Source organism: Lynx canadensis, chromosome A3 (genome assembly GCF_007474595.2).
Source record: "Lynx canadensis isolate LIC74 chromosome A3, mLynCan4.pri.v2, whole genome shotgun sequence".
Taxonomy (NCBI): Eukaryota; Metazoa; Chordata; class Mammalia; order Carnivora; family Felidae; genus Lynx; species Lynx canadensis.
The window spans coordinates 23,074,591-23,096,817 of record NC_044305.1 but is presented as its reverse complement, the minus strand read 5'-3'; the positions used below and the strand labels follow the sequence as shown (position 1 = coordinate 23,096,817).

Sequence of the window (22,227 nt, the reverse complement as noted above, 5' to 3'; positions counted from 1 at the left end):
CTCTGCCGCTCCCCTGTGTTCTCTCTGTCTCAAAATAAATAAATAAACATTAAAAAAAAAAAAGAGTTGCACACTCAACTGACTGAGCCAACTAGGCACTCCATTTAAAAAAACTTTTTATTGAGGTATAATTTATATTAGAGTGCACGGATCTTAAGTGTGTAGCTTGATGAACTTTTATACATGGATATATGTGTATAACCACCACCCAGATCAAGATACAGATATGTTGGGCACCTTAGAAGACCCTTTTTCCCCACACTGAGTCATACTGCCTACTCGCATCCAAGGAGACCACCTTTGGTGGTCTTGCATTTCAAATGAGACCCATTAGCATGTTGAGTAAGTTCTCTAGCCCTAATCAGCTGCCTGTATGGAGAATGTGGAGAATCTGATTTACCTAGGGTTAGGGTTTATCCAGGCAGGTCTGATGGAGGGGGAGAAGGGGCTAGGGAGTTGGAAGGAAGTGACATCAAAGGATAGGATTTCCAGGATGAGAGTGAAGGTGAGAGCAGGCAGAAGGAACAATGTGAGCAAAAGTATTCAGGGCTCAAGAAATACGTGTTCTCAGAATCTGGCCAGGGAACACATCAGGAGTGCTCAGAGATTGGGCGAAGAAAGGAAAATGTTAAGCAAGAGAGAGAGACATAGATTCTTCTTGGGAACAGAAAAATAGTGATGTTTATTCAGTTACCAAATATTTACTGAGTGTCACTGTATCAGGCCCTTTGCCAGTGCTGATAGAGGGGCATAGGTTGCCTGGACGCAATGACTGTTCAACTGTTGCTGGTGAGGAATGATTCGGATGGAGAGGGCAGATGAATTCAAGACACTTCCGGAGTTAGAAGTGTCAGATGTTGATTAATGGAAGTGATGAAGAAGTAGGGAAAGAGTTAAGGCATCCAAAACAGTACAGTTTTTCTGCAGCTTAATAGTCAGCCTTTTGTTTTTCACTAAATACAACTTCCATTTCCATCCTCTCTCCAGCAAAGGCTGGGGATGGCTTAGAATGTTACTTTTGTGCATAGAACTCTTTTGCTTCTGGTGTTGTGCACGGAGCCAAGAATAAAGGCACACTCTGATTCTTGAAGTAAATGCGTGCTGTATATTTGCAGAAAGGGTGATTATTTATTTATTTTTAAATGCTTATTTATTTTTGGGAGAAAGTGCACATGCATGCCAGTGGGGGAGGGGCAGGGAGGGGCAGGGAGGGAGGGGGACAGAGCATATGAAGTGGGCTCTGTGCTGACAGTAGGGAGCCCTATGGGAGGCTTGAACTCACAAACCACGAGATCATGACCTGAGCCAAAGTTGGATGCTTAACTAACTGAGCCATCTAAAGCACCTCAGAAAGCTGTTTATATATATAGTAAGAATCTGGAAGCAGCCTGAATGCCCAACCCCTGCAGGAAAGTTTAGGCAAATTTTGAGCTAACCATCAGGTAGATTATTGGATGGCCAAGACAAAAGACATTTTTATGGACCTGTGTCACTGCAAGGATATTTACACGTGAAGTCAAATTAAGAGAAGTCCTCACTGACTTAGTCGGAAGATCTGGATACTGATCTTGGTTACACCTCTTCCTAGTCCCTCTTTTTTTTTCCTTTTTTTAAAAGTTTACTTACTTATTTTGAAAGAGAGGGAGAGAGTGAGCGAGCAGGGGAGGGGAAGAGAGAGGGAGAGACAGAATTCCAAGCAGGCTCTGCACTGTCAGCACAGACCAACTCGGGGCTTGAACTCACAAACTGTGACATCATGACCTGAGCTGAGATCAAGAGGGGGATACTGGGGCGCCTGGGTGGCTCGGGTGGTTAAACATCTGACCTCAGCTCAGGTCATGATCTCTCAGTTTGTGAGTTGAAGCGTCATGTTGGGCTCTGTGCTGACAGCTCAAAGCCTGGAGCCTGCCTTGGATTCTGTGTTTCCCTCTCTCTCTGCCCCTCCCCCATTCATGCGCAGGCGCGCGCGCGCACACTCTCTCTCTCTCTCTCTCTCTCTCTCAAAAATAAATAAACATTTATTGGCTTAACCAACTAAGCCACCCAGGCGCCCCTCCTAGTCACTGTTTTGAGTCTTAATTTCCACATATGTAAAATGCGTGCAGTGATAATGACAACTGCTTAAGTGCTCATGAAATTGTGGTAAAGATCCAGTGAGATACCTTATGTAATAGCAGTTATAACCCCCACAGTAAGTGACACACATCTGTTATTAATAGCCATGTTAGTGAGTGCTGACCAGTTGGAGTGGGAACTCAGAGGGAAATTTTTATCCTTTCTGGTCCTCTCCCCTACCCCCACACCCTGTAATGTTTCTTCAGTTTGTATTTCTGGTGTGTGTGTGGGGGGACCAAATAGATTCCTGCCAAGCACTGTCTAGCTGCTCTAATTTAAGCATGTGCACAGTGTGTAGGGTTGGGCAGCTTAATTTCACTCATAGGACTGAGCAGCAGGCCTTCCGGGATTTGAAGTCATTTACTGTGGACAAACCAAATATTGTCTCCCTGTGTTAGATCTGCACTGTTCTCTGCCTTTCTGGACATGTACATGGCATTATTCTCTCTCATTTGGTGTGAGCTTCACTCTCCCAGAGTCCTCTCCTTACCTTGGTGGAGCTCTAGGGTAGGTTGACTTATCTGTTAGCTTAGAGCAGTGTTTCTCAAACTCAAAAATAGGACTGGTGCCTCTGACCTGTATACTATTTATGGATCCCACTTTTGGTAGCATTGGAGCAAAATGCTACTACATTAGCTCTGATAAAGATGGTCTAGATTATGGAAAAGCACAGCAAAACATTCTTCATGGAGACTTTGTGGACCACTAACTCTGTTCACCAGCACCCTGTGGTCTATGGGCTGCTATTGGGAAACAGTCACTTACGGCCCAGCTGCCCGTCCTTTCAAGAGCTATGGAATCCATATGGTTCCTGTGCAGCTCTCTGCATAGTTTTCTGTTTCCTTTGTCACTTTCAGTTTTCTGCACTACTTTGTCCTCTTTTGTGCTTCCATTCCTCTGTACCTATGCTGATTTACTCATACTATACCCAGAAATACTCGCTAGCCTCACTGCCTCCTTGATCACCTGGAAAATGCCTCTTCATCTTTCAGAATTGAAATCGAGTGTCTCCTCTTCACTAGCATTGTCTTGACCTGTCTCCTTCTTCCTTGGCCTCTTAATTTCCCTCTGGTCCTAGAACTGGTCTTTTGCTCCTCTGCACCATGCTTAACCTTAAGTAGTCTTCTGTTGTTGCACTTCATTATAATTACTTCGGCGTATAGACAGGTTTATTCCCCTGAGGATACTGTAGTGACTACGAAACAGATACTTTATGGTTTTCTGTAGTCTCTTAGGGAATTAGACCATAAACATAAGCAAGTAAATGGAGAAACACATGAAATAATTATACATTGGGGTAAATGCTATGAAGGAAGCAAATGGGAAACTGACATAGACTGGAAGGAGATGGGAGCTACTTGAGATATGGTAGTTAGGGACTCCAATGCTGTAGGAATGTTAGGCTGTTGCCTAGGAAGAGTAGGCAGAGAGAAATGTTTCAAGTAAAAGGAGCACACTGGGTATGGGAAGGTATGTGGTATGTCTGAGGAAATGAAAGGCCCAGTGTGTTTTATAACATAGAGTCTGTCTTCCTCTGCCAGCTGCTATGATCACACATCTTCATATATTTGACACTGTATTTCCAAACCCTGGCATACTTCCTGGCCCAGAGTAGGTATTCAGAAAATGTTTAATTGATGAATTTCCGTCCCTCCCTCCCCCTTTTTTGGGTCAATTTTCCTTGTCCCTTTATATTTGTTTGGCTACACTGGTGTTCTGTGGCTTGGTTGACTTACTGAATAGTTATGTCCCTTGCCTAAAATAAGGTCACCATAGTAACCTAATTTACTATGAAACTTATGTTATTTGTCTTTTCTAAGTTGAATTCTAGATAAGTATGAATTTTCAGTATTTGTTTGGCTTTGGTAGAGAGCTATTTTGTAACTAATTTTGTCATGGTGATCATAGCACTTGTGCATAAATCCCCTCCAATTTGACAGTTATTATGCTGGGGTCTGTTTGTCTTTTTGACATTTGCAACATGGATATCATTGGTTTATTTTGATGATTCACCTTGCTTTGTGTATATATTCCTTTTTTAAAAAATGTTTATTAATTTTTGAGAGAGAGACAGAGTCAGAAACAGAGAGAGACAGAGAGAGAGAGAGAGAGAGCAGGGGAAGGGAGACACAGAATCCAAAGCAGGCTCCAGGCAGAGCTGTCAACAGAGCCCCATGCAGGGCTCAAACCCACGGACTGGAAGATTATGACCTGCGCAGAAGTCGGATGTCCAACTGACTGAGTCACCCAGGTGCCCCTGTGTATATATTCCTATTGCTGTTTTGTGGCTCTAGGTATTCATGTCAAATCTTTTTAAAAAGTACATTTGGGGGCACCAGGCTGGCTCAGTTGGTGGAGCATGTGACTTTTGATCTTGGGGCTGTGAGTTTGAGCCCTGTGTTGAGTGTGGATTGTTTAAAAATAAAATATTTTTAAAAAGTACATTTGATGAACATTTATTGAATGCATAGGCATTGGGTGTAGATTACATAAAAATAAAAAATCCTTACAAAAAAAGAAAAATAAAAAAAGAAGGGTCCACTCAGGTGCTTTAGAAGAAGGGTAGGGGAGAGCATGTAGAAACTCAGTCTCCAGCTCAAGTATGCTATAAGAAATACTGTCTGGTTCTGGTTATAGGGTATAGGTATAGGTAGGCCAGATAATTCTAGGCTTATTACTACTTTACTCTTTTCCTTCCAGAGATCAAGAATATTCTTGGTCTCTTTGTAGGGAGGCAGAGGAGACCACCACACCTCTTTTTGGGCCCTTGGCACTATAGAAGCCCTAATGCTTGGTCATCTATTTTGTATCTCCACAACCTAGCTGTTTGTCTCAGAATACAAATTTAGGAATGTATGTTGAATAATGGAATTGATAGGGCATAATTTCTGCCTTATAAAGTGCTTAGCATCTAGTGTTTGTATTTGCCATTTAAAAATCCTGTTTGTGGGGCGCCTGAGTGGCTCAGTCAGTTAAGCGTCCGACTTCGGCTCAGGTCATGGTCTCATGGTTCGTGAGTTCGAGCCCCACGTCGGGCTCTGGGCTGATAGCTCAGAGCCTGGAGCCCGCTTCAGATTCTGTGTCTGCCCCTCTGCTGCTTGCACTCTGTCTCTCGCATTGTCTCAAAAGTAAATAAACATTAAAAAAAAAAATTAAAAATCCTGTTTGTGACTTGAGTCTGAAATGTTTTTATTGAGTCTTCTGAGCCTTTTCTTTAAAGGAAAACTATTGAACAATTAAATTATATCCGATGATCATTTCAAACTCTATTAGGCAAAATTAACTCAAGAAGAGGTAGAAAGCATGACCGGATTAATAACCACAGAAGTGATGGAAAAGGTCGATAAAGATTTGTCTTGTGAAAAAGTCTCAGACTAGGCAGTTTCATAGAAAATGAAATCAAGCTTTCAAGTCCTTTCTTTGAGCTTAGCATAGCCTAATCCTGAAATTGGGCAGGAAGGACATAATACAAGGAAACTTGGACAAGTCCTACTTATAAAAGAGACACAAAACTTGTCAGTAAAATACTAGAACTCCCAATAGACACTTACTAAATGAATGGCACACACAACCAAATATGATTTATTTTATAGGGTAATGATAACTTAAACTTAGGAAATCTGTTATTTCATTTTATTCATAGAGTAAAAGAGAAAAGTTGTACAATCATCTTGACAAAGACTGAGAAGTCTCAAAATTTATTCTTTTTTTAAAAATTTATTTTTTAAATTTACATCCAAGTTAGTGAGCATATAGTGCAACAGTGATTTCAGGAGTAGATTCCTTAATGCCCCTTATGCATTTAGCTCACCCCTTTCCCACAACCCCTCCAGTAACCTTCTGTTCTCCATATTTAAGAGTCTCATGTTTTGTCCCCCTCCCTGTTTTTATATTATTTTTGCTTCACTTCTCTTATGTTCATCTGTTTTGTATCGTAAAGTCCTCTTATGAGTGAAGTCATATGATATTTGTCTTCCTCTGACTAATTTCTCTTAGCGTAATGCTCTAGTTTCATCAATGCAGTTGCAAATGGCAAGATTTCATTCTTTTTGATTGCCGAATAATACTGCGTTTTGTGTGTGTGTGTGTGTGTGTGTGTGTGTGTGTGTGTGTGTGTACACATATATACATACCACATCTTCTTTATCCATTCATCCATTGATGGACATTTGGTCAAAATTTATTCTTGAATCCTTGGTAAGTAAGTATGAGGAAAACTTCACATTAAAGGCATTAATTAGAAAACTCTACAGACTTCACACTTAATGATGAAACATTGGAGATATTTTCATTAAAAGAGAAGGATGCCAACTATCTGCTAATTTTCAACATCATCTTAGAAGCACTAATCAGTGTCATAATGCAAGAAAAATAAATGGTAGTATCAGTATTATACTGATATACAAATTATTATAATCATAATTTGGATAGGATATGGTAGTCTACCTGTGAAATGCAAGGCAATTAATTGATAATCCATTAGCGAGAGTTTGAGTAGGTTCAGAAATCAAAACAGAATAAGAAAGTATACAGTGAGAGTGCTGCTTCTACTTCTTCATCCTATACCTGCTCTGTTCTCTATAGGTAACCAGTTTATTAGTTTCTGTCCATCCTACCAGTGTTTCTTTATTTAAATACACAACGTAACACAGAAAGTATTATAAGATATGCACTATTCAGTAGCTTGCCTTTTTTTTTTTTTTTTAATTTGATTTTGAGAGCCAGAGAGTGCATGTACATTTGAGCAGGAGAGGGACAGATAGAGGGGAAGAGAGAGAATCCCAAGCAGGCTCTGTGCTGCCATCAGCATGCAGTGTGCCATCAGCATGCAGGCTCTGTGGGGCTAGATCCCATGAGCCATGAAATCACGACCTGGGCTGAAATCAAGAGTTGGAGGCTTAACCGATTGAGCCACCCAGGTCCCCCTGTAGCTTGCCTTTTTTAAAGTTAATACGTCTTAGAAATCTTTCTGTATCGATTCATAGGGTATGTTTTCTCACTTTCTGTCTTTTGTTTTATAGCTGCATCATATTCTATTTTGTGGATGTGCCAAGCAGCATACATATAAATCCAATAACCACAAAGCTGTTGGTTGATAATCTGCCCATTAAATACTCAAAACTTTTAATTTAAAGGTATTTATTTTTATATGCACAAGTATTATGTAACTAAATCTTTGTAAAAATTCAAACTACAAGCAAAGTCTCTTGACCATTTCTAATACCTGTTCGACCTTCCCTAGAGCTAACTTTTGTTATCAGTTTAGTGTTCAATATCTGTTCCTTTCTGGCTAATATTTCCATTAGAAATGTGACTCCCAGATGCAGTGTTACTTTGTAAACTAGAGTCTCATCAGTGACTGTTAGTTACATGTTGAAGCAGGAAATTCTTGCTCCTCTTTCCTGTCTATACATAGTCTGTTCACAACTTCTCTTTTGTTAACCTTGTCACATCTTCTCTAGCTCCCCCTGTGGTTATCCAGATATTTAGGTTGCACTAGTACAATTACTGTTTTGTAGGTAAAAAGTAGTTGATTATCAGTAATTTCATGTAGTTTCACTTAATAGTGTTAAAACTTAATTGGTTCATGTGTCTGATTCTCCTCAAGGACAGGAGCCAGAACACTTACGTCTTATAATCCCTTTCAAGACCTGGAATTGACTGGGTGGGTCAAAGTCACTTAATAAAGTTCTGTTGACTGATGAAGCTGAGCTGTTTCCAAGGCAACCAGCAATTTTGATCCACCAAGTCTTCTCTGTTCTTTGAAATGCAGTTGGGTTTCCCCATTCTCAGTGAGTGCCTCTCATCCTTGTCACACTTTAGAAAAGTAGGGGAAACTGCCTTCTCCTTAGGAAACCTTGTTGACCCCGTTGTTACTAATTGATCCTCTTGGTGAGGTTTATGTAGTTTATGTACTGCAGACAGTAGGATGCCTGTGCCCTGTAAAGTTTTTTGAGCAAGGAAGGGCTTTAGAGTAGCCAAGGGCCTAGAAGACCTTCTTCAGGCTCCCGAGCATGTGCATTGCAGTTGCTAGCCTAGGAATTTGGAGTTAATCTGTGGATCTGGACTTACCAGACTTTTAGAAGGTACTGACCAAATTCAAAATAATTTGGGATTTGTCCTGAGGTTGCACTTTTTATTTTGCCAAATAAGGATATTTAAAATAAGTATCTAGTTATATACTCTTTATAGTTGGTACATGCTCATGGTACAACATTCAAAACATACAAAAAAGATATATATTGAATAAAATAAGTCTCATACTTCCTCTCCAGTTCCTTAACTATCCAGTTCCCTTCCCAAGAGGCAAACCGGGTTGCTTGATCATCCTTCCAGAGATAGCCCACGCATTTAAAAACAGGTATGAATGTATTGGCTCTCTCTCCTCTCCCAAATAAATGGTAGTGCATTCAGTACACTTTGCACCTTTAGTTGTTGGGTTTTTTCCCCACTTTTCTTAGAGATCTCTTAAAATCAGTACATAGAAGGCTGACATACTCTTTTTAATGGCTACATAATATTAGTAAGAGACCAACAGTTACCACTGTTTTAATTTAAAAAGTATATTTACACACCAAAAATTTAGAAAGAATGTGATTTTAGTATAAAGAAAAGTTCTGCAAATTAAATAAATTTAGTTCTGTGAGAAATTAATTCCATGCATTGGTCCAAAGCCTTGTGTTTGAAAACTACTGCTAGAGATAGTAAACCATTAAACAAGAGCTTTTGAATAGGAGTGCGTTAGGCCAGCTTGTGTTATTTTAGGGAGGCTCGCTAGTCTCTGGTAGGCTGTACAGATGAGAGGGCAAAAGGAATATGATTGAGATATCCGTGTCCTTCTCTCTGCTTTATGGAGTGGAATAGATTTAGGGAATGCTTTTGTTTTCTACAGTTGTATTACACAGTTCATCACATTGTATAGTTAGCTAGTCTGCTGTCAAGATAGCTTCTGTTTGTAGTAGCTGTATGTCAGTTGTATCAGAGTAGGGAGACTAGGTTCAGGGCTGTTTATTCTGTTAACATTTTTTGGGGAATTGATGTATGTTTAGTACCATTTAGAATTTTATCAGTCCTGTGTGAAAAATACCCACATGAAGTGATGGGAGCCTGAACTTGGAGAGTGACTGAAATTGGAATGGGTAGCTGGAGTCTGGAGCTTTGGGACTGAAGAATTGACAGGACACTTGACCTTTGGGAAGACTAGGGAGAGCAGAATTCATTTGCTGAACATTTATTGAATGCCCAGTGTCTGCAACCTACTGTGATAGGTTAACGGCAAACAAACTGCCTTAGAGGTTACTGGTGTAGGATTGAAGAGGACATAGTATTCAGACAGAAGGAAGCAGGCCTGTTTATTTAGGTAGCACATGTTTGTTAGGATAGCGGGGTACTAGGTGCTGGATATAAGGCAGGCAGGTAGAATCTAAACTTTCTCAATCTAGAATAGCAATCTGATTAATACAAGTGTATTTAAGGAACAATATTATTTATTTTTAACCATTTATTTTTGGAATGAGCAGTATAATAATATGGTTGAAAAAAAAAATATTAAAAGGCATGCTACAAAAATTCTCTCTCCCACTTTTGTCCCTCCCCTCCCCCAATACTCAGTTCCCCTGTTGTGTCAGTTAGGTTTCAGTGCTGGAAACAAAACCACTTTGGGTACTTTAACCACAAAAGGATTTAACACAAGAAATTGGGTACTTAGAAAATTGTTGGAAGGGTTGGAGGAGTGGGACTCAAGGTTGCTGCCCTTAAGTATCAATTTGAAGGACCCACCCCGGAGCTGTGTTCTGGAGGTCAGGAAGTTACTGCTGCCACTGGCCCACTGCCACCACCACCCTCAACACTGCTGCTTGATACTTAAGAAGCTGGTAACTAGACATTAGATCCTTGCTTATGCAGACCAGTACATCAGTATCACCAGATTGTTTAAAGCTCTTAGGCCCTAACTTCATCTGCTGAATCAAAATCTACATTTCAACAGGATCCTCTGATGATTTGCATTCCATGAAAGTTTGAGAGGTCCTTCACTGGAGCCCTGGGGTTTGGCCACTACAGTTGCCTCTAAACCCATAGGTCTCCATGACCTTGACTGCCAATTGTTGGGGAGTCAGGGAAATGCAGTTGGTTTTTCCAACTCTCAGTCTAGAAGAAATGGAGATTGAAAGAGCCCATCTTTTGAAGTGACCGTACTTCTTTATGTAACCATTGTTAGTTTCTTATGTAAGATATTTTTATGCATAGTTAAACATATATGAATATACTTTTTCATCTTAAAGAAAATAAACAGTTGTTTACTATACACAATGTCCTGCACCTTGTTCTTTTCATTTAATAGTTCATCTTGAGAGAGCTTTCCATATCATAACATAGAATTTTTTTTTTTAACAGCTGCATGGTATGCTACTATATGGATTACAAAATTCTTAAATTGAAGCTATCTAATACAATCTGGGTTGCATGGTCATTCTAATTTATTGGCATATGTAAAGTGTAATCAAGTTAAATGTTTGCTTCCTGCCTCCTTTGTGTTTTGGTCTTGTGTGTATGTCATCTTGTTTAACTTGCCTTATAACCCACTGTGCTGGGTATCCTTCCTCCACTCTACATGACAGAACTCAGGTCTGAAAGGTCAGGTTAATAGTTCATAAACTAAGGAATATCCAGATTGGGATTTGAACCCCAAGTCTGTTAGCCTCCATAATTTGTGATTTAACACAATTGCACGAGCCTTTACATGGTAGGCTTTGGTAATCTAGTCCTTTGGGAAGAGGTTTGGAAGAGTACTGTTTTGGATATTTTGGGTGGGTATTAAAGGCATTTAACTTTTTTTTCTGACTCAGGTATCCAGCTCACATAGAAGACATTGACTACGAAGAAGGAAAAGTACTCATCCATTTCAAGCGTTGGAACCATCGTTATGATGAGTGGTTCTGCTGGGACAGTCCTTATTTACGCCCTTTAGAGAAAATACAGCTCAGGAAAGAGGGCTTACATGAAGAAGAAGGATCTTCTGTGAGTATCACATCTGTAATGAGCTGGGTCAGCCATTGGGTATTTTATGTTCCAGCCTTTGATATTCAGTGTGAAAGTCAGTAGCAGCTGGGGACCAATCCTTATTTAGGTCTGTAGTTACAACTCTGAGATCTCCATGGCACCTGGGGTTCTTGAAGAATCCTAGTTGTCAATTGTCTCCATGATGTGATTGATGTGATAGGTCATTGAGAGAAACATTGAGGATGCATGGGGACCTTATCTCCTTCTTTTACACCACTGTATCCCTTTAGATTGATTATTTATTTATTTATAAATATCTCTAAATTTTTTTTTAATGTTTATTTGTTTTTGAGAGAGAGAGAGAGAGAGGGAGGGAGACACAGAATCCAAAGCAGGCTCCAGGCTCTGAGCTGTCAGCACAGAGCCCAACGCGCAGCTTGACCTCATGGACCGTGAGATCATGACCTGAGCTAAAGTTGGATGCTTAACTGACTGAGTCACCCAGGTGCCCTTATAAATATCTTTTATTTTTTATTTATTTTTTAAAATTATTTTTATATTTTAATGTTTATTCATTTTTGAGAGAGAGAGAGAGAGAGAGCGTGTGCACCCCCCCACACACATGTGCAAGTGGGGGAGGGGCAGAGAGAGAGGGAGACACAGAATCTGAAGCAGGCTCCAGGTTCTGAGCTGTCAGCACAGAGCTCGACACAGGGCTCCAACCCACGAACTGCGAGATTATGACCTCAGTTGAAGTTGGACGCTTAACTGACTGAGCCACCCAGGTGCCCCATAAATATCCTTTTTTAAATGTTTGTTTATTTCTAAGAGAGGTGTGAGCAGGAGAGAGGCAGAGAGGAAAGGAGAGAGAGAATCCCAAGTGGCTCCGTGCTATCAGTGCGGAGCCCAGTGGGGGGCTCAGTCTCATGAAATGGAGATCATAACCTGAGCTGAAATCAAGAGTCAGACGCTTAGTCAACTGAGCCACCCAGGCGCCCCCCCATTTTAGATCATTTATTAAACTGGTTTGTTGTATGACCATTTATTAAGCAATCATTCCCTGTGGAGCCTCATTTCAAGGTCTTTTAAAGGTCTTAAACACTTGGAATTGGACTATATTCCTTTTTCCTATTATCACTATACCTGGAGCTTTTACTGATTTCAGAATGAAGGATGAAGTATTAGTTTTGAGGTTTTAATTTTTTAAATATTTATAAGAATTTTTTAAAGATTTTATTTTAGTTTTTTAAGTAATCCCTCTACCCAATATGGGGCTTGAACTCACAACCCTGAGATCAGGAGTCACATGTTCCACCGACTAAGCCAGCCAGGCGCCCTAAGTTTTGAGTTTTTTAAACAAGCATTGAGACATCTGTAGAACTCATGCTGCCTTTGGATCTGCCTCAGCCCTGGATTCTGTTTTTCATTTTAGCCCTGGCCAGGAAACTTGAACTCTTGTTTTCTGTGTGTGTTGTTCTACCACTCCTCTCCCTTCCTCCCTGCCCCTGCCATTTATTGTTTTATGTTGTTCAGTTTGATTGCTCAATATTCATTCTATAAACTGTATTAATGCACACTGTTTGCTGGAAAAACAGTATGAAATATTAAAGTTGAATGGGTGCTTCCTTTGGCAAAAGATCCTTTAAAAGTGTGGTTGGCATGAATGCTGCTTCCCTAAAGATGAGGTAGCTTCCCTCCTTCTAACTTGTATACTGGGTGTGTTTTTAGTGGTCCTGGGCTCAGGGACAGAGCAGGGACTATCATCAGTGCTGTGCTATGCTTGCCCAGACCTCCTAGGATAGGAAAAGTCTTGTGTCTAGCCCTTTTGTTTTGACTCCCAGTGCCTCTGTCTCAGTAGCCATCTCCCCTTCCCACTATTGTCAATCCAGCTTCTCTTATGAAATCTGGTACTGTGTGTGTCCTATGAAATTGGATTTTTTTTGTAACAGGTTTTTTTTTTGTTTTTTTTGTTTTTTGTCTTTTTTAATGTTTTGTAGGAATTTCAAATAAACGAGCAGGTCCTTGCTTGCTGGTCTGATTGTCGTTTTTACCCAGCCAAAGTCACTGCTGTTAACAAGGATGGTAAGGCATTTGAGTTGTAATTATTTTTACTCATGAAGTAGGGGGGAGTTTGTAATATTAGAGTCTGATAGTATATTTTGAGTATGTATTTATTGCCTAGGAATCCTCTCTCTTCAAGTTAACCACTATGTCAGGAATTAGGAAGAAATTATAAATGGAGACAAATCGGGGTTAAAAAGAGGAATTTGATTCTTTGCCTCCTAATTCTAGTAATTGTTTTCTAAAACAGTTATGGTTCTAAAAAAACAGTAAAATAATTATGGGTCATCCGTCCCTCTGCTGGTAAGTGTGCAGGTTCTTGTCCAGGAGTTCCTAAGAGATGAAAAATAAGCTTTAATATGCCTTTTACTTATTTGTAAATAGCCTAGAAATGAAGTGAACATTAATAAACATTTCTTAAAAATATGCTTTGTGAGGGGCACCTGGCTGGCTCAGTCAGTAGAGCATGCGACTCTTCAACTCAGTCATGAGTTCAAGCCCCACATTGGGCATGGAGCCTACTTAAAAAAAAATGCTTTGTGGATGCAAGGTGATTGAAGGTGGTCTGTAGTATCAAAGTTGCTAGTTGAAACTGGGGCCCTGGGATTTAGAGCACCAAGTTGGGATGCCTTTGCCAGGTTTATAACCCGTGAGGAGTCAAGACTGGGAACATGACCCAGAGAGGCTGTTTTTGCTAGTACAAAGGCAGGAGGATGGTTAAGAAAATAATATGTATGGTCAGCATCCTGACACTGAGAGAACAGACTCTGGATCTGAGTGATACATTTTTTTTGTAGTATTTTCTATCAGGTTGTTTGTGGTATGTCCATGACCTCTTAGTACCGCTGTTTGTGGTGGCTATATGGCCAGATTGACTTTTTATTTAGTGAAGTTTTTCAGGTATTCATTCAGCACTCTTGTTAAATGCTGGACCTGGGGCTGATCAAGTTTTGTTTGAGAATGGGTTGAAATGGTAAAAAAAATGAACATATATTTGCATGTAGCAGAAATTTCTGTTTCTCTTTTGCTCTATTCACTCCCTCCCCCCCCCCCCCCCCCCCCCGGTCCCCCAGCTGTTAGGCCAGTGTGGGTTAATTCTGCTACCAGATGTAGGTTATCCTGAAAGCACAGTCCTCTTGCCTCAGGCTTCCAAAACAAGGTTGTATCTTTTTTTTTTTTTTTAATTTTTTTTTTTCAACGTTTTTATTTATTTTTGGGACAGAGAGAGACAGAGCATGAACGGGGGAGGGGCAGAGAGAGAGGGAGACACAGAATCGGAAACAGGCTCCAGGCTCCGAGCCATCAGCCCAGAGCCTGACGCGGGGCTCGAACTCACGCACCGCGAGATTGTGACCTGGCTGAAGTCGGACGCTTAACCGACTGCGTCACCCAGGCGCCCCAAGGTTGTATCTTTTAAGATGTCTGAGCAGTTACTGACTACTCCAGTTCATGGTTGATTCAGCCTTTTTGAATAGTCCTTGTTTCCCTAAATTTCTTTCTTTCTTTTTTTTTTTTTATTTTTTTTTTATTTTTTAAAAAAATTTTTTTTTCAACGTTTATTTATTTTTGGGACAGAGAGAGACAGAGCATGAATGGGGGAGGGGCAGAGAGAGAGGGAGACACAGAACCGGAAACAGGCTCCAGGCTCTGAGCCATCAGCCCAGAGCCCGACGCGGGGCTCGAACTCACGGACCGCGAGATCGTGACCTGGCTGAAGTCGGACGCCCAACCGACTGCGCCACCCAGGCGCCCCTTTTCTTTCTTTTTTTAATGTTTGTTTATTTTTGGGAGAGAGAGAGAGAGAGAGAGAGAGAGGGAGAGAGAGGGAGAGAGAGGGAGAGAGAGAGAGAGAGAGCACAGGCAGGGGAGGAGCAGAGAGAGAGAGAGGGAGACAGAATCTGAAGCAGGCTGCAGATGGCGAGGTCATGACCTGAGCCCAAAGTCTGATGCTTAACCAACTAAGCCACCCAGGCACCCGTTCCCTAAATTTCTTTTTTTTTCTATAATTTATTCATTTAAAAAAAAAAATTTTTTTTTTTTTTTTTAACGTTTATTTATTTTTGAGACAGAGACAGACAGAGCATGAACAGGGGAGGGTCAGAGAGAGGGAGACACAGAATCTGAAACAGGCTCCAGGCTCCAAGCTGTCAGCACAGAGCCCGACGCGGGGCTCGAACCCACGGACCGCGAGATCATGACCTGTGCCGAAGTCGGCCACTCAACTGACTGAGCCACCCAGGCGCCCCATAATTTATTCATTTTTTATAATTTACATCAAAGTTAGCGCATGGTGCAACAATGATTTCAGGAGTAGATTCCTTAAGCCCCTTACCCATTCAGCCCATCACTGTCCCACAACCCCTCCGGCAACCCTCTGTTCTCTATATTTAAGAGTCTCTTTTTTTTTGTCCCCTCCCCCCCCCCCCCCGTTTTTATATTACTTTTGCTTCCCTTATGTGCATCTGTTTTATCCTAAAGTCCTCATATGAGTGAAGTCTTATGATATCTGTCTTCCTCTGACTAATTTCGCTTAGCATAATACCCTCTAGTTTTTCTAAATTTCTTTTATAAGTTTGTGTTCAAAATAGAATCCTGTTATTATTTTTTCATATGTATCACTTTAATCTAAAAATGTGTTTTAAAGGAGAGCTCACATGTTATTAAACTGCTTTTTAGTAAAGGACAGTACTTTTTAAGTCTTATTTTCAAGATTAAAAATTTTTTCTGCTCTTACTACATTTAAATCATATGATAGAAATTAGGTGTTCTATGTGTACATAGATGTGTTCCTGAAGGTCTATTAGGTTGATTTATGCTGATCAATTGAGTGTATTCCCCCTGAATAATATCCATTGGAGGTGTGCTCCCTTGGGGAAATGGCTGTCCCTTAGATCACATAAAAGTTGTGAGTAGTAACATGGGTAACTCTGTATATAAAGGAGGTTGTAGAAAGGAAGCAACGTTTGTCTTTTGATCCAGTGATGTCCCAGAGACACATGGAGCACAGAAATGGGGCCAAGGGGGTTGGATGAGGGAGTATCAAAGGAGAAAAGGCAGATTGAAGAAGAACGGTTTGGGGAGCCCGGGAGCAGTCTCTTAGAGGGGTAGGATGGGGTCTTGGTGGAAGGAGGCTGTTTGCATCTATGCAGATCCTAGAGCTGGGCATCATGGATTTAAAAAAAGAAAAAAAGAGAAAAGACCTAGTTCAAGGCTGCATGAAGTGGGTGTTGATATAGAGCAACCAGGAGGAGGCAGTACAGGAATAGAATGGTGCAGATAAATCATGAGGGGAGCGGGGAAGGACCCCTGTCTGTAGTTACTGTTGTTTTTGTTTTTGTTTTTGTTTTTTTATGTGTGGATGAGTCTGGAATATTTTGAAATAATCATTTAAGGACTAAAACTCATTTGCCACATTATTAGGCATAGTTAAGATTTTTAAATGTCTCTTAAACTCTTTTGAACTGGGGCAACCAGAGCTTTGCATGTTGTTTTAAAAAATATTTTCTGTTTATTTCCTCTGTGTGCTAAAATTATAGGAGGGGGAGTCTTCAGATAATGATTGTCCCTAAAATAGCCATTTGCCACCCTAATAATATTGGTTCTGTAAGCTCTGAATTCTGTCCAGTAAATTTTAGTTATTTGAAAGACATTGAAAATGAGTGGAGGGGCACCTGGGTGGCTCAGTTGGTTAAGTGTCCAACTTTGGCTCAGGTCATGATCCTCCTGATTTGTGAGTTTGAGCCCTGAATGGGGCTCTCTGTTGTCAGCACAGTGCCTACTTCGGATCCTGTTTTGGATCCTCTGTCTCTCTCTCTCTCTGCCCCTCCACTGCTCGTTCGTGTTCTCTCTCTCTCTCTCTCTCTCTCTCTCTCTCTCTCTCTCTCTCTCTCTCAAAATAATAAATAAACTTGAAAGAAAAAAAGAATGAGTGGAGATTTCTGCCAGAACCAGTTTTTCCTGGAGTTCTTTGGTCTGAAGTCCTTACTGGTTCTTAAGACTAATTGGAAGGGAGAGGAGAGGAAGGTCACGGGGCAGGGGAAATCCTGAAAGGTAGTGGAATCAGCTGGGTGGTATTATGGTCACATTGTGGATTGTGAAGGAAAGCTAGCCTTTGTGGGAGTTCAGATCTGTGCCTGATTTTGAAGAGATAATGACTCTTTGGTACTGCCTTTGGGTTAGATTTTATCCATGGGAGCTGGTGGGCAGTTTCTAGTTCAGTGTGACTGTAGTCCTTGCAGGATGTGGGGAGGACAATGCTGGACTCTTTTTTCATTCTTTCCCTGGTATTTTCTGCTTGCTCTGCCTCATTTCCATCTGCAGCAGAGGCTATCACAGTTTCATGGCTCTGTGAGGAGGAGCTCTGCTGGCAAGGTGCCCCCTTTATTTCCTGTAAAAGTCATTTTGTCTTGTTGGTGCTGCTAGAAGCTGGGCATATAGTGAAATCACACCTTGTAGATTCATCTTTGGGAGGCTTGGTCTCATTTTCTTGCCACTCTCAACCTCCTTGGTGGTTTTCCTGAGGCTGAGCATTGAGGTTGCTGGCATTGGGAGTCTGGTGTGAAACACAACTAAATGGTAACTTTAGAGTTTCTTAAGGGAGTTATTTAGCACTTGGAAACTGGGGAGGGCAGTGCAATGTTATTTAGCCCTTTTCACCTGGAATAGTTCTTTGGCAGTGGTAATTAAGCATCATTTCATGTGAAGGTAGCCACACCTGGTTAGCTTTGTTAGCCCCTTTGTCTGTGTTTGGAGTAAAGGACAGGATTCTGCTTCCAGAGAATCTTTGTTCAGAAGCCATCTCTGGTGAGTTGACCTCAGCTCTTTGCTGCGGCTGCTCAGCTTCCCTTTTTCACACTGGGTATGGCAGAGCCACAAGTGTCAGGGCTTTGTGTCCCCATCATGGACTAAGACCACACTGCTCTGCAAGGCGTTCTCTGGGGGAAACTGAAAGTAGGTTTGCATTTACAACAAAATGAGGAATTGTTCCTTCCTGTTGATCTGTGGTTCTTTAACTTGAGTGAACAGGCAAATCAGGTCCCTCTTCCTTAAAATTATACGTATTCTTAGGTTATGTGTTCTCTGTTCCCTCAGTGCAGTCTTTGGTCTAGTGCCTGAAGTCTGCATTTGTAAGAGGAGATTCTTTGGAAATGCTTTTATTTCTAGAGTCTCTTGTTGAAGCAGTTACTATTTTTTGTCTTCATGCTGTAACTGATCCTGTATTTGAAATGTGGGGATGTTGGGACTGTGTGAAGAGCTTTGCACAGAGATAAAAGGAAGATTTAGGCCCACACACGCAGGTGCTAGCTTGGCTCTTACCTTCTAAGTGGGGAAGGGGTTGGTGCTTCCCTTTTAAAGTGATTGGTGGATAGTAGTAATTGGAACCACTTATTGATCCCTTGCTCTGTAAGGGTTACTTTGCTAAACAGTTTCCATATCTGATCTGATTTAGTAGTATTCAGACAGACATGGAAAGGTTGTTGCCATCAACCCTATCATTTTACAGATGAGCAGCTAAGCTAACAGCAGAAGCTGCTTGAGGTTACAGAGCAGGTACATAAATGACAGAACTGCAACCTGGATGTAGGTCTGGGGGGGGCTCCAAAGTTCCTGAACTGCAGTTCCTAAAGTCCTAGACTGTCTCTCTGAGGCAGAGTTTTCCTAAAATGGCAAAAGTTGTCAGGGGCAGGTGTTTATTGGGAGTGTGTACACACATGCCTGATACGATGGTAGGGTGGGTGTAGATGGTCAGTATTTTCTGGAGCATGGTGGTATCTTGAGGGCCCTGACTAGGACTCTGGATCTGGTCCCAGTCCCTGCTCCTTGATTACTGGCAGTTTACTACCCTTTCTCTGGACGCTTGTGCAGTTAGAACTGAAAGAAGGAATTGGAACAGATGAGCATTTTTAGAAATTGTTGGCTACAGAACCTAAGCCCATTATGTAAAATTGGCTAAGAAGAAACGATGGGGGAGGGGAAGATATACTTGCAAACTTGTGTGTATTTCTCTGCCCACCCCAGAAGGCACATCTGTGAGCACATCAGGACTTTGAGAATCCATGTTTGAAAACTTTGAGTTTCCTATCCTTGGCATTCTGGAATTCTCTGACTCTCGGAGAATGAGTGGGATAGAGAAAAGGCCTTCAAGTCATAGTTATGGTAGATTTCAAGAGCAACAGAAGTCTATCCAGAGTCACTTGTGCCATCCCGTTTCCTTGGCCCTAGAGAAGATCAGTTTGCTATGCATCTCTAGTTTTTTTTCTTACATCCCTTCTGTACTTAACCGACTGCTATAAGGTTGTCCAGTAAACTGAGTTTTTAACCCCCAGAGGCCCATGTTTATTTATTTATTTTGAGGGGGAGAGAGAGGGGGGGAGAGAGAGAGCTCGAGGCATGAGTGGGTAGGGGCAGAGAGAGAGAGAGAGAGAGAGAGGGAGGGAGGGAGGGAGAGAATCCCAAGCAGGCTCCGTACTGTCAGTGTGGCCCAGCTTGGGGCTCGAACTCACTAACCATGAGATCATGACCTGAGCCGAAATCAAGAGTTGGACGCTTAACTGACTGAGCAACCTAGGTGCCCCAGGACAGGGGCTTCTTAAAGGAGACTGAAGCAGGGGGATGCACTTATTTTTTCTGTAATTTACATGTTATTTGTTAGATATTATTTGTGGCTGTGGGAGAACTCTATTGTCAGCCACCCGCGGGAGGATTCCAGGGGAAGACATTCTTTTAGTTGTACAGGAACCATTAAAGTAGATTTGGGGCCTCTCTCCAGAAGTGGGCCTAGGCCACTATTGTCTATGGGATGTATTGTTCTTTTCCTTCTGATTTATTGAAGCCCAGGTTAGGCTGTGTACATGATCAAGGAAACAAGTTTTGAGATGATCCCTTGTAGTTCTTTGGAAGTAAAAAGGGTCAGGGCCAGGATATTGCTGTCTAAGTAAGGATGGTGATCCATGAGTACCTTACCATAGTGCAAGTCATTTCAGAGTGGTCATTGATGCTCTGGGTGGGTATTTTGGACTAAAGGCTGAGGGACTTGGGAAATAGGCAGTTTGGGGTGGTGGAAGAAGAATTGGTCAGAGGTCAGCAGAGAGGCTTAGATGTTTGTTGTTGTTGTTATTGTTTTTAGAGAGGCTTAGGTTCTAATCCTACCTCTATTTAGCTCTGTTTTAGCTCTTTTTGGAACTCAGTGCACACCTCTTCATTTAAGGCCTCCTTTTTGAGCCTGCCATCAAGAGTAAGCTTCAGAATTGACCTCAAATAGCTGAAAATGTTGGACTGTTGGGTAACATTACTAAATGTTATCCTTCTGGATGTTTGAAATGTCTGTAAAAATGGACAGTTTTCATTTTGATGTAATTGGTGCTAACTTTCTTGGTAAGATAGATGAAGGGGTGTATGTAGGCTTGGGTGGCTTGTTGGCATACTTGATCTTTTAAGATTTCATGAGAGGTGGGTTCTTAATGCCCCCATCCCCAGGCTGGCCAGAACTGTGTCATGGTTGCTTGGAAAGGGTATGTTTAGAGTCCATAGCATTACTTAGCATTGCTTCTTGGCTTGCCAGTGCTCTCACAATAGAGGCAGGAAGACAGGATCCCAGGCCTTTGTTGTAAGAACTCATCAATCATTGGTGAGCTGTCTTATGTAGAATCCTTTAACCAACCCAGCATAACGATATATCCTTGTATCTAGTTTTCTAGCCACTTTGTTCTGTTTGGTGACACTTGTGACAAATAATCAACTTTATTTTGTAATTACTGGGAATACAGTTTAGTACGTAATTACTAATTGTCTATAGCAGTGGTTCTCAGACTTTAGTGTGTACCAGAATTACCAGAGACACTTGTTAAAATTTATTTCTGTGACGCACTCTCAGAGTTTTTGATTCAGTTTATCAGGTGTGGTGCTGGTAACTTACATTTCTAACAAGTTCTCAAGAGTTGCTGGTATTCCTGGTCTGGGCACCATACTTTGAGAAGCCCTGGTCTGCAGTTAACCAGGTATTGTGTGAGAGAGACTGGTGTGGGATGTGGTCCCTGGCCTTGGAGAGCCTGCCTTTGATTTGGGATCTGCCTTCTACATGAACGTAGGCCTAAGTTGAGACTCTGCAGGCAAGGGGACAAAATGAGTCTTTGAGAAGTTCAGAGCAGGGAAAAGTCTCTCTTAAGTAGGAAGTCAGGAAGCTTTTACAGAACATATTGTGGTCATATGAACTGAGCACATTCCAGGCAGACAATACTTTCATAAAGATGTGGAGGTGAAAATATCACAAGGCAGTTTCATTGGGTGGCAAGTAGCTCATTACTTTGAGTTGGTGGTTTTTGTATGGTGGTAATGAGAAACAAAGTTTGGAAAATAATTGGGCTCAGATTGCATTGGACTTTGAACACTACAGAATGAGGCTTTCATTAGAGGTGGCTAGCCATTGACAGGGCCCTGTTTAGGACTGGAGGAGAGGTGGGGTGGGGTGGAGAGAGAATGTGTAAGAAGAAAGTAACTAGCCAGAAGGTCTTAGACTTCCTTGTTGCATTCTTTTGCTCCCAGCCCTTGGGATTTCCCCCCCCCCCTTCCTGTTTGGTGGGAAATTGATCCTGAAAGCTGACTGATCATGTTTACCGGTAGTAAACCATTACATGATTACCAGAAGTTCACCGATAATCTTGACAAGGTTAACGGATTATTATTTTTTTTTAATCTCTGGGGCAAAAAAAAAAGGGGGGGGGGAGGTGGGTTCTAAGATGTAAAAGTTTGAAAATGTTGGTTTGAGTGCAACTAATGAGAAGTTTTGTATTATAGTTGGATGCCTCATTTGGGGAGAAGATTATTTGGATTTTCAGCTTCAGTCTTATAGCAGTGATTTTTGTTAGATTTTTTTTTTTCCTAATGGAATAACTGACAATGTAGTGGCCCCATTAAGTGTTTTGGCCAAGTCTCTATTTTTAAATATTGTAACATGAAGGTCATTCATATAGATTATGAGATTAATGTGACCTCCAAAAACATGATACGTTTAGTTAGCAGTCATGTTTCTTTTGAAGTTTAACAGTTACTACC

The 22,227-nt window shown here is 41.3% G+C and overlaps 1 protein-coding gene across 2 annotated transcripts in view; it reads left to right on the top strand.

Annotated features, from left to right (window-relative positions):
* PHF20 (PHD finger protein 20) overlaps positions 1-22,227 on the top strand; it is a 174,236-nt gene that overhangs the window by 67,664 nt on the left and 84,345 nt on the right. For both annotated transcript variants that reach the window (XM_030309687.1, XM_030309686.1), the window contains exons 3-4: positions 10,962-11,133; positions 13,113-13,197. In XM_030309687.1, the coding sequence (XP_030165547.1) occupies positions 10,962-11,133; positions 13,113-13,197 (257 nt within the window). The remainder of the gene's footprint in view (positions 1-10,961; positions 11,134-13,112; positions 13,198-22,227) is intronic.